The sequence below is a fragment of the Fukomys damarensis genome, unplaced genomic scaffold (assembly GCF_012274545.1).
Source record: "Fukomys damarensis isolate Sample0158 unplaced genomic scaffold, DMR_v1.0_HiC HiC_scaffold_16, whole genome shotgun sequence".
Classification (NCBI taxonomy): domain Eukaryota; kingdom Metazoa; phylum Chordata; class Mammalia; order Rodentia; family Bathyergidae; genus Fukomys; species Fukomys damarensis.
The window spans coordinates 123,343,935-123,355,879 of record NW_022900928.1 but is presented as its reverse complement, the minus strand read 5'-3'; the positions used below and the strand labels follow the sequence as shown (position 1 = coordinate 123,355,879).

At 39.5% G+C, this 11,945-nt stretch overlaps 1 protein-coding gene across 1 annotated transcript in view; it reads right to left on the bottom strand.

Annotated features, from left to right (window-relative positions):
- Positions 1–712: 712 nt before the first annotated feature.
- Mrpl44 (mitochondrial ribosomal protein L44) overlaps positions 713–11,945 on the bottom strand; it is an 11,729-nt gene continuing 496 nt past the window's right edge. Inside the window, exons 2-4 of the mRNA XM_010611789.3 lie at positions 9,641–10,109; positions 7,704–7,882; positions 713–4,086 (exon numbers count right to left, since the gene is read on the bottom strand). Coding sequence (XP_010610091.1) covers positions 3,906–4,086; positions 7,704–7,882; positions 9,641–10,109 — 829 coding nt within the window. The 3' untranslated portion in view covers positions 713–3,905. The remainder of the gene's footprint in view (positions 4,087–7,703; positions 7,883–9,640; positions 10,110–11,945) is intronic.

Genomic DNA, 11,945 nt, shown 5'->3' with positions numbered 1-11,945 from the left:
TGGGCTACCAGACCTTTTTGGTACATTTATTCGATGGGCTTAGGAAACTGATAAATGAGAAAAAAAGAGTTAGAATTTCAAAGATTACTTCCTCTGGTGCCAACCCAAGTTCAACCTTTTATCTCAAAACCAGTCTCAGCAACACTGATTAACAATGATCCAAGGGGTCAACCAGTGTGCTTGTTTGGTTCACGTAAGTAGTATTTGAGAGGAAAAATTCTAGAGTGTTAAAACCCAAATCTGGAAAATTTAGATGGTATAGTCTGTTACCCTGCTTATGAGTAAGTATGCCAAGTTAAAATTCTAGATACCAAATTATAAATAGAATCCTTAGATTGTTATAAATGTAAATTCACTAACTACAAAAAAAAAAAAAATCCCCTAAAGATGTGTAACTTACTGCAGCCAGCATTTGTAAACCATAATCGTTATATTCACAAATATTTTTTCATCTGTACAACTGGAACAGTTTAAGAAATTGTTACAATTCCTTACAAACATTTATTGTTTTTGTTTTGTTTTTTTGAGACAGGGTCTCACTATGTAGTTGAGACTGACCTGGAACTATGTAGCCCAGGCTGGTCTCGAACTCACAGAGATCCTCCTGCCTCAGCCTCCCAAGTGCTGGGATTACAGGCGTGCGCCACCATGCCGGCTTCTTTACAAACATTTAAAAGTTTCTTTTGGGTAAAAGCTACATACTTGGATAAAATATACCGGTGTCAAAAATTTGAGGTGTGTCAAGACTCTTTTGCTTTGTTCTGGTTTTTTGAGATAGGGTCTCAATCAGGCAGCTCAGGGTAGCCGGGAATTCACTCTGTAGCCAGCCTTGAACTCATGCTGCTTAGCCTGACTCAGCTTCCTGAGTGCTGAGATTACAGATGTGCACCATGACCAGCTTTGCTATGAAAATGTGGTTTATGTTCAGGTTCTTGAAGTGTTTTATGCCTCATGTGGCCAAGCTGTAGCACGGCAGAGTTCACAGCGTATGAGTAAATTTGCTGTAATTTTAAAAGTTGCTGTGAATAAAAATTTAAGTTTAAAACAAATGTTCAGTGAATGGCACTTGGCCACACACCCCCTTTGATAATGCCATTGTGCTCCTGTATTCCTCTTAGCCACATATCAAACTTACTCAGTGTGTATTCTCTCTCGAAGGACAAAACAGTTACCAGAAATCAATTTTAAATTTCTAGCCATTTCATATGGAAGTGTAAAGTATGTTAATTTTTTACATTCCAGCCCATTACATTTTAGTGGGTGCTTTAAAAAATATAGACAATTTGAGTCAGGTGTGGGGGCATACACCTATAATCCCAGCACTGAGGAGGACTGCTGCAAGTTTTAGGCCAGCCTGGGTTACAGAGTGATGAATCAAGCCCACCCTGAACTACTTAGTAAGGATCTTGTCTCAAAAAAAAGTTCAACAAAGATTTTACTTAGAAATGTGTTGAAATCACATTTTAGAGGAAATATGGATCTCTTTGATTGGAAAATAGTTATAAGTATATAAACCTAGAAGCAACCAGGCTGAGGAGGCTGAAAATCTCAGGTAAGGAGAGGGCCCCTCTGATCTTCCAGGCTAAGGGCTGAACACACTCAGAGCAAGGAGCTGCATTTCCCACACTACTTGGGGTAGGGTGAGGATACTGAGTTTGCAACTCAAGTCTCTAAAGACTCAAAAATGCCTACATAGAAAACCTAGAGTAGTATATGTAGCTAGAATACGACATTTCAGAAATAGTGGACGCAGAGTGGTTAGACGATGCTGTCCTTTGCGTCCCAGAAACTTTCATTGTGTAATCCTTCTCACACGGTACCAATGAGCTATTCTGAAGACAAACACGAGGGGTGTTTATCCTCTAATCTGTGTTCAATTACTGGAGATGGACTCAACTCAAAAGAAAAAGTGAGCTTACACCTATATCTATCAGTTCGGCCACTAGATACTTCTCTAATTTTCCCCTCCTAACAGGGCCTTCTTCTCCTGCGACAGCTGTGAACCCTCCTCCATCTGACCCAAATTCCTTTCCTGGCCAGGCTCAGAGCTGTCTGTGGTTCAGGTGGGCTGAGTGTATGCCTGGGCTCCAGGAAGGACCGCTGACTCGGCTGCCCACGGGCTCTTTGGAGTAGACTTCCTGAGTCCAAACAACTGTAAAATACACTGCAGACAAAGCTGCAGCATGAAGTGCTACTTCCTAGCTTCAGAATGAATGTTAAACTGATGACTTTGTCCTGGGTGTGGGGACTCTTGCTCTTATTTTCTTGGGGTCACAGATGAACACAAGATTGTGAACCAGGTCGACGTGTAGCTCTTCCTGCCAGCTCACATGGAACTTGTCACATTCGTCAACAAGCGGAGTAACAGATTGTCTTTTTCCCATAGGCTACTTCAGAAGCACTTCCTACCTGGCAGTCTTGAAGGAGTCTATGGACTGCCTCTGCCAGCTCCCCTGCTCACTGTGTGGTGTGAAATGAATTTCGGCCAATGTGAGCCCCTGAAAGAGCGGAGCGAACAGCAGCAGGATGAGATCAGGGATTACTCACGAGTTCTCGCCTCACCCCATCACTGTGGAATGGTCACCTCTCCCAAAGGTACTGGATCTATCAGGCAGCTCCTGCCTGCACCTTTTCAGCTCTCTCACGTGCTACCCTGACAGGACGGGCTACCACTTTGGGTCCCCTTAGAAGTTGTTTGATAAACTCATATTTGCCTCTGCTTTTCTCCTTCATGCAGGATACTGACCGAAACCAACGGTGAGAGCTAACCTTCTCCCAGGAGCTCCCCTCCCCACATCCACTTCCGGCTCTCTAGCCACTTCATGTTTCCATGTGGGAAGGGGGGAGCAGAATGACATGGAAAGACATATATTTCATGGCAAAATATAGTTTACTTTAACATTCTTCTTTTCTATTCTCAATTCCACTCTTGATTTTTTTCCTTATTAACCTCTGGGAGTGACAACCAGCAGCTTAAGCTAAAAACTATTACTGCTGCCAGAAAGGTAAAATAAAGCAAAGGGAACTTGCGGCTAAAGGAGTATTGAACTGAGTATAAAGGATTAAAGAACTAGAAAGACACTAAGATTGCCTTCTACTGAATTCAGTGTGTTAATAATACTTAGAACAGTGGTTGGTACGAAAGAACCATGATGATGATGGAATATCAAACTGAATTGATAAATACAAACTTTATTTTCCATTAGCAATATCGTAAGCTGCTTTCAAATTTCTTTTTCTTAGAACAGGCAGTTTCTTTAAAACATAAAATTTACTTTTCTGCCATTATAGAAATCAAATTAAGAAGCATATAAGGGCCGGGGATTTAGCTCAGTGGTTCAAGGACCTGCGTTCAATACCCGGTACCACAAAAAATTAATTAATTAATTAATTAAAGAATCACACACACAAAATTTTAAACCTTGACTCTAGAGATCATGTAAAAAGCTGTCAGTTATGATCTATACTTTGCACATCTAGAAAGTCACAGCATTACCATCCTAAAGATAATGAGAATGAAAGCTGGTAACTTCCTATCACCCCGGGTACAACAAGTTAAACTGCAAAATGACCCTGAAAGGAACGGTGACTTTTATCGGTCTTATAGCCAAGTTCCCCTAAGACATTTGCCACTCTGACTTGAGCTGTAACACCTCACAGTTGGAAGGGAAAAAAAAACATACCTAGCCATACACACAATATAATTAGGGGGAAAAAAAGGACTTCAGAAAAAAATTTCTTAGAAAATTGAAAGAAAAAAAACCCAATTTTGACAAAACAAAAACCTGATATAATAAACATTTAATTTTGGAAACACAATATGAAGAACAGGACATTTATTTACAATTCTGGAACTGTTTGGCTTGGAACATCTCTGGTGTCAGGGTGCCGCATCCCCACCTGGGTCAGCTGGCGGTGCTGGTGGTGCTGACGGTCCTCGCTCTCCGGCTCTCCTTGGGCTTGGAGTAGTCCCAGGGCCTCCTGTTCTCGGTGAACCCATACAGTTTTCTAAGTGCCACTCGAGCAGCTTCTTCCTCTGCAACCAATACCGTCTCCCCAGGCCCTTCTGCAAGCAACTTTTTATCACTAGGAAGAAAACAACAGTGCTCTTAAATGACACGGTACCGCACAAGACAGAATACAAAGCAGTTATGCCTTGCAAGTCTTAGTTGATTAACCTGCCAAAGTAACACGACAGTCTTGGCTCACGTGCTCACGCATGCACATGTACGCTCGTGCACACTCTCTCTCTCTCTCAAGTTCATTTTATACAGTAGCTACACAAAGAAATATAAACAATATACTAGGCCCAGTATTTTTCTTTCTTTTGTTTTGTTTTGTTTCAGTACTGGGATTGGAACTCAGGACCTTGTACTTACAAGGCAGGTGCAGTACCAACTGAGCTAAATCCCCAGCCTGGGCTTGGTATTTTTCAAGTCAAAAATGCCAAGGCAAATGCACTGGTGCATGTTTTAATTATTGATGGGAGAACTGGAATATACATCTTCTTGTGAAAACCTAAAACTATTAAAAAATATTCCTGAGAATTATAACTAGTTATTTTTAATTTATTTGATTCACACTATAACTTGAGGGAAATTGTGCTGAAAACCTTATGGCTTTGGGTTTTATCATCTAAACTATCACAATGGAGGATATATCAGTCTTTTGTTGCTTTGTTTTGTTTTATTGAGACAGGGTCTCATTATGAAGTTCAGGCTGGCCTTGAACTCACTATGTAGCCCAGGCTGGCCTCAATCTCATGACAGTCCTCCTGCCTCAGCCTCCTGAGTGCTGGGATTACACGTGTGCGCCACCAAGCCTGACCAGCTCCATATTTTTAATTAAAAATTTTAGATCTTCAAAACTCTGATTTTAAAAATATTTCTACATTTATAATGTACTCTAAGTTATTCCCAAGAAATAGTGAGAAGCAATAGTGAACACTACATATCGGCTATTCATAGTCTATTAAAAGTAGATAAAACTAAAACCAATTCATTGGCTTCACTGATATTTCTATTATTACTACTGTAGCTATCTCCTTTAAGTGTCGTTCCTACAAGGAAACAATGATATGTACACTAAACTACAACCCTATTTGTTTTGCTACTTCTCAATTATATTTAACTAATTCCTAGAAACTTTATCTAAAATTTCACCTACACAAAAGCAGCATTTATCTGAAAGATTCATGCACAGCAATGCCTGAAGTTGATGTAAAGTGATCTGAAAATTCAGAAAACCAAAACCAAGTTAAAGGAAAACAAAGTAGAGCTACATAGGTAACAAAACAAAACTACGACACAGAAGGCATTTGCTAAGAAACATTTGCTACGATGGTAAGTTAAAAATGAAACAGGTTAATGATATGACGTTAAATTTTGTGATATTGCAAAGTGGGCCATAGAGAAAATCACCTAAGTGAAGTTCAAGCCCAGGTTTATCATCACATTCTTAGTCTCATGATGCCGCTATTCTATCACCAATTATCTTTAAGTTATCACCTAGAAATCTAAGGGGAAAAAAAAAAAAAAAAAACTACCCAAAGAAAATCACTGTAATACGAAAAATTATTCTTACTCATTTTTTTAGTTGAAAGATTGCTCCCCAAAAACTGTCACTAAAAATTCATTAAAAAAATAAAAATTCATTAAAGAATTACCTGTAGTAACAACTATATCTCATTGTGTGCGTACTTCTTTTCCTTGTCTGTAAATTATTTTCCTTCTTTCTGGTTTTTATGAGACAGGGTATCTCTACGTAGTCCAGGCTGGCTTCAAACTCAGAGTGAACCTCCTGTCTCAGCCTCCCAAGTCCTGGGATTACAAGTGTAGCCACCACTCAGGGCTGTAATTTTATTCCATAACTATATACTGACCACCATGTCCCAAGAATTCTAGGTGTGGGGTATAAAGAGGTTAAAAAAATAAATAAGGGCTGGGGATTTAGCCCAGTGGCACCACGACTGCCTTGCAGGCACAAGGTCCTGAGTTCAATCCCTGATACTAGGAAAAAAAAATTCTAGAAAAAAATAAACAAGCCTGGCATGAAGGTACACTCCTGTAATCCCAGCTGGTCCAGAGGCTGAGGCAGAAGGATCATACACCAACCTGAGCAACTTAATGAGACTCTGTCTCAAAATTAGAAAAATAAAAAGGGCTGGGATGTAGCTTAGAGGTAGTGTGCTTGCTTGTCCAGCCATGCACAAGGACTTGAGTTCAAGTCCTATACCAGAAAAACAAGCAACAAATGAATATCTTTCTCTACAAATTTTTGTCTGCAACCTTAAGACAATCAAAAAGTAGAAATATAGGCTGGGCGTGGTGGTGCACGCCTATAATCCCAGCACTTGAGAGGCTGAGGCAGGAGGATCACTGCAAATTCACCCAGCCTGGGCTACATAGTGAGTTCCAGGGCAGTCTCAACTATATAGTGAGACCCTGTCTCAAAACACCAAAAAAAGAAAAGAAAAAGAAATATCAAATTAAATGGGGTAAAAATTTTAAAGAGTCCTAGCATTCTGTTAAAATCTTACAATAATACTGCATTTTTTCTTCTATGGCAGTGTACGAAGCGCTGATAAAGGATGTGTTTAAGGTTTACCAATCTGATAAGCAAAAAGATCATTGTTTTTGCCTTCCATTTCAAATAAAATTGAAGATGAAACTTTTACAACACTAACTTCTAATTTCTTCCTATTATGACTTCCAATGCTTTTATACCCAATAAGGTCCTCTGTGATGCAGAGTAGAAAAATACTTACCTAAATACCTAAATCTTTTTTTTTTTTTTTTTTTCTTGGTGCCAGGGATCGAACTTTGGCCCTTGCACTTCCTAGATAGGCACTGGAACCACTGAGCTAAATCCCTGGCCTTACCTAAATCTTAATCTAGTTATCTTAGATGTTCAACTGAATATGAGTCAATATTTAGCTTATTTATTTACTTACTTCGTGTTAAGAGGAATGAAACCCAGGGCCCTGTGCATGCTAGGCAAGTGCTCCACCACTGAATAACCAGCCCATTTTCATCTCAGCGCCTGAAATCGTTGCTAACAAACTAAAACGCTCTCAATATGTGTTGATTTATACTTTTTTTTTTTTTTTTTTTTTTCTGGGGTTTGAACTCAAGGACCTTGTGCTTGCAAGGCAGCCAGCGGAACCACTGAGTTAAATCCCCAGCCCTGATCGATACATTTTGATGGATAACTAAGCCTCTCCTTTTTCACTTTTAGGCTCATTTAAAGCTGTTTACAAGAGTAGACTAAGGTTAAAACTTTTAACATATGAGTCAAGCCTTTTATTTGTGTACAGAAAATTTTAGGTTACCATATATCCCATGAAATTCTATAGTAAAGAGCTGTCTAATAAAAACTACTGAAAGCAAAACATACATTACTCGCCTTCTACAGAAATAACCAGAAAGGAAAGAAGTGATAAATGCACAATCACGGGCATGGGGTCTTTAAAAGTCTCCTCATGTTATCCGAGGTCATGTTAGAGAAATGTGAGGGAAATGCCAGCATGGTGCACCTGTGATCCAGCTACTCAGAAACCTGAGCCCAAGGGGCTGCAGTCTGAGCCCAGGCTGGGCAGGCTGGGCCCCTGTCTCAAAAAAGTAAAAAGAACCTTGAGGACTCTAGAGTCTATTTTTAAGGCTTCCAATCAAAAGTTACGAATTTAAGATTAAGATTTTACTTACCAGTATAAGCCAACAAAATACAGAGGCAAAGCCGTGGTGCTCCCAGACTGCCTGGTAAGTCTGAACTCAGGCGCTGGAATGTTTCTCTTCTTCAATTCTTCCACCAGCAGCCCCATGGGATTTACTATCTTCCACATCTCAAATAGCTCTTTTCCAGTCAGGTGAGTAATTAGGAAGTCCTGCATACAAAATAGTATTTAATACATCCGAATTAGGACAAAGAGCTTAAGGGCTTGAATCCAAAGTACGTGTTCAATAACAAACTTAACGGGAAATGAAAGGCGAAATGTACCACTCTCAAAATCCAAAATCGGAAACAATCCAGAACATGAAAGTTTCTGAGCATTGATATAATGCTCTAAAAGGCTGAGATTCTAGAGATTCTAGAGTAATTCGGATTTCAAACTGTAGATTTCCAGATTAGGATATCAAAATCTACAAAGCCTTGCAAATATTCCAAATTTGAAAATATCAAAAATGTGAAATCCTCCTGGTACCAAGCATTTTGGATGAGGAAGCCTCAGCCTGTATTCTTTTTAGTTCTGATAGCCCCCCCACACCCAGTGGTAGGGAATGAACTTAGGGTCTTCTGCATCCTAGGCAAGAGCTCTGCTACTGAGCAATATCCCTAAGCCCTCATGTAGTTTTTTTCCCTATCAATTTCATTACAAAAATCATAGCTAAATTGGAAACCCTGAGAAAACTATTTTGGGCAATATGATCGACCAGAATTACACAACAGATAGAATCCTATCTTATAATACAGAATTACATTCCATTAAAGAGTTGAATTAATCAACAGTAATAACTTCTGCCAGAAACTCATGTAGACACAGCCTCTAGATAACACTAAGTTTTTGAAAATCATTTAAATAATAATTTCTCATATGCTACCCTTTAACTGTTTGACTTGATAATACTTCTAATTTTCACAGCAATGTATACGTTGAAATGAACTCAAATGAACAAATATCAGTAATATAACAGGATGGATGAATGGTGGCAGAAGCGAAGAAATTGAAAAAGAACCTTTAATTCATGAAATAAGTCACTTTCATTGCAACAATCCTCCAGGAACCAGAACTCTATTTCAGCTTCATTAATAGAAAATATCACTTCTACTATAGGCCCTTCCTGGGGAAGGAGGAAAAAAAAGGGCTTACCTATGAACAAAGTCTGACATGTTGATTAATATAGGTCTAATTTTCTAACAAAATGATCAGATTTATCTAACTAGATGAGTAGATTCCAACCGCAAGTGAGGCTGGTTCAAAGGACCTGGCATTCAATGTCTAAATCAAGACTGTTAACAACTAAGGTGATTATGCGGACTCTTTATTAAAGAACAGTGGACATCTTTTCATCCAATAATAGAGGATAAAACTCTTCCCAGTTAATAAACTCTGATAGGACAATCCGAGTCAAGTGGTACTAATTACATAAGAACTATAAACTCCTGGCTAGCAGACAGCTAGTTGTATATCATAGGGACTCAGAAATCCAAGACTTTATCACTTGAAAGAGCAAAGGAAGGGCATTCAAGCATTAAGTTCCCAATCACCCTATATCCTTGCAGTGTCCTTCAGGTGTCCTTGCACATCTGATTCATTCATCAAACGTCTAACAGGACTATCTACCATGCATGCATTATCTGTGGACCTGAGTATGTAAAAGCTAAAGGTGACAAGACTTACAACTTGCCCTCCTTCAGAACTACAACCCAGAATTTATTACTCAATTCTGACAATGTCTTAACAAAAGACTAAAATAATTCAAGCCTTTCCCTAAAAAGATCTTTCCATCCTTGTCAGTTTTTGCTGGGAGAAAAATTCATTTCCAGGGTGCTATATCAACAAAGTAAATTAGAAAAGGAAATTGTTCCTTCTGTCCACCTTAGGCATGTCCAAGCATATGCCATTAATCACATTACTACCTACCCTAATGAAAAGTGCAGTCCTTTCAGGTCCACTGCTCTGTAGCAAGGCTCCAATCACTGCAAAGAAAGTCCGCTGCAACACAGGTGGGGGGACTGGGAATTCTGCACTCAGTGTCAACTGATCCACAGCCAAGTTTCTAGCCACATGACACACAACTTCCTCACCAGTAAGAAAGTTAACCAGGTTTGTGATGCCCTCACTAGGCAAGTCTGGGTACTCGTCTTCAAGAAATTGTGTGAGGCATGTTTGAGAAAAAGAAATCCCCTGTTCAGATAGTTCTTGATTGTCTTTAAGATTCAGAAGAACAGCTTCTTTCTCTATGCCGAGCATCTGACGTTTTGCCTCTTCACTTTTAATATAGCAGTTGTTAACAAATGCAGTTTTGAGAAGATCTAAGGAAAAGGTTTCTTGTAACCGGTGTCCAAAAGCTTGTATCTCAGCATGGTAATCCCAGTTGGGTTTCTCTGAACTGTAAAAATGTAAAAACAGTAAGGGTGGTAAAGAAAACATTACCATAAGGTAAATATTTTTCATTCTGTAATTTTAAGAATTGTATATAAGGAATGAAAAAAGATTATGCTTCTTGAGCTGGGCACGGGGGAGTATGCATTCGGGAGGCTGAAGCAGGAAGACTGCTCCAAGTTTACCAGCCCCAGCTACATAGTGAGTTAAGGCCAGCCTGACCTACATAGTGAGAGCTTGTTTCGAAAAACAAAAACCAAAAAAAACCAAAAAGTTATGCTTCTTTTCAATGCTGGGCTCTAATATACTAAATATAAAAACTCAGGTAAACATTGTCAGTCCTTTGCTATAATCTACATATATAGTAATATTAATTTTTTTCTTTGACTCAATTTGACTCCATTTGCATAACAAAATGGTTATTCAGAGACCAAACCACTGTTCTTTTAAATTCCTCATCTCTGCTTTAACCATCGAACTACGCTTTCTGTCCAGGTATGAAACACAAGTTAAAATTTCACAAATTAGTGTAATAAACAGTAAGACTAGTATATTTACTTTCTACTTTACTGATTTAAATTTTGGAAATATACATTTAAATTAGCAATTGAATACCTAGTATCAATGCTATGAGTAAATTAAAATTTCATAATCGTGGGCTAGAAATAAAAGCCCCATGGTAAAGCAATTGACTAGCATATATTAAGTCCTGGGTTCGATTCCCGGCACCACCAGAATCTACCGTAATTTCCAAGAATGAACAAAAGTGGATTTTTCTAAAGCAAGATAAGCCCAAAATAAAGCTATTTAAAGTTTTTTTTTTTAAGGCAGTAAAGTATAAAGAGCTGGTTGAAACTCAATACATAAAACTATAATCCATAAAGTGACAACTGTAAAAGCTTAAAACACCTAGCCTTTTAATAAGCAACAAAATGTGAATTAAAACAAGATTCCGTTTTGCCCATAAGGAAAAGAACACGGTCTGCGTTAGAGGAGTGTTCTTGCTGGTAGGAGTGTAAACTGGAACAGTATTTTTCCTCTGAAGGCAACATCTGTTATCAAAATTCCATACTATAAGTTTGCAAAAATGAAATAACCTCAAGTACGTTCACTGTTTCATTTGTATAGCAATAACGGGGAGCTCGAACACTAGCATATGTAAGTTAAAAAAAAAAAAAAAGAGCTAAGTGCCTCTGTTTTTGTCTATGCCTTGACATCTCAGACACATTTAAGAGGAAAAACAAGGTGCAAGAGTATATGTAAAGTATGCTTTTACTTGCAGCTTTAGAAACTTAACTTTTTCGACTGTAGAAAGATTAAAGAGGGCAAAGATCTAATCTAAACCTTTTTATTCCGGACAGTGGACTTGTGTTTCCCTCCCTCCTTCGCAATGCTGTGGAATGATTTCCTCAGTCTTATCCGTACCGCAGGACCCTCAGTCATTACAAAACGGGTCTACAACACCCAAGCCCACAACAGCATTCACGGCGTCGCAGCCCATCCGCTTTCTCACAATTTGCAGGTAGTAAGTCTGGCAGCCCGCGGCAGCCCCTTTCCCTTATTTCAGCCCCGCGTACACGTTTCTGACATCGCAGACCCGCGGGGAGGAGGCCCGGCCTCCCCGGCCGCCCCTCGTCAGTCATTACAAAACGGGTCTACAACACCCAAGCCCACAACAGCATTCACGGCGTCGCAGCCCATCCGCTTTCTCACAATTTGCAGGTAGTAAGTCTGGCAGCCCGCGGCAGCCCCTTTCCCTTATTTCAGCCCCGCGTACACGTTTCTGACATCGCAGACCCGCGGGGAGGAGGCCCGGCCTCCCCGGCCGCCCCTCGCGCCCACA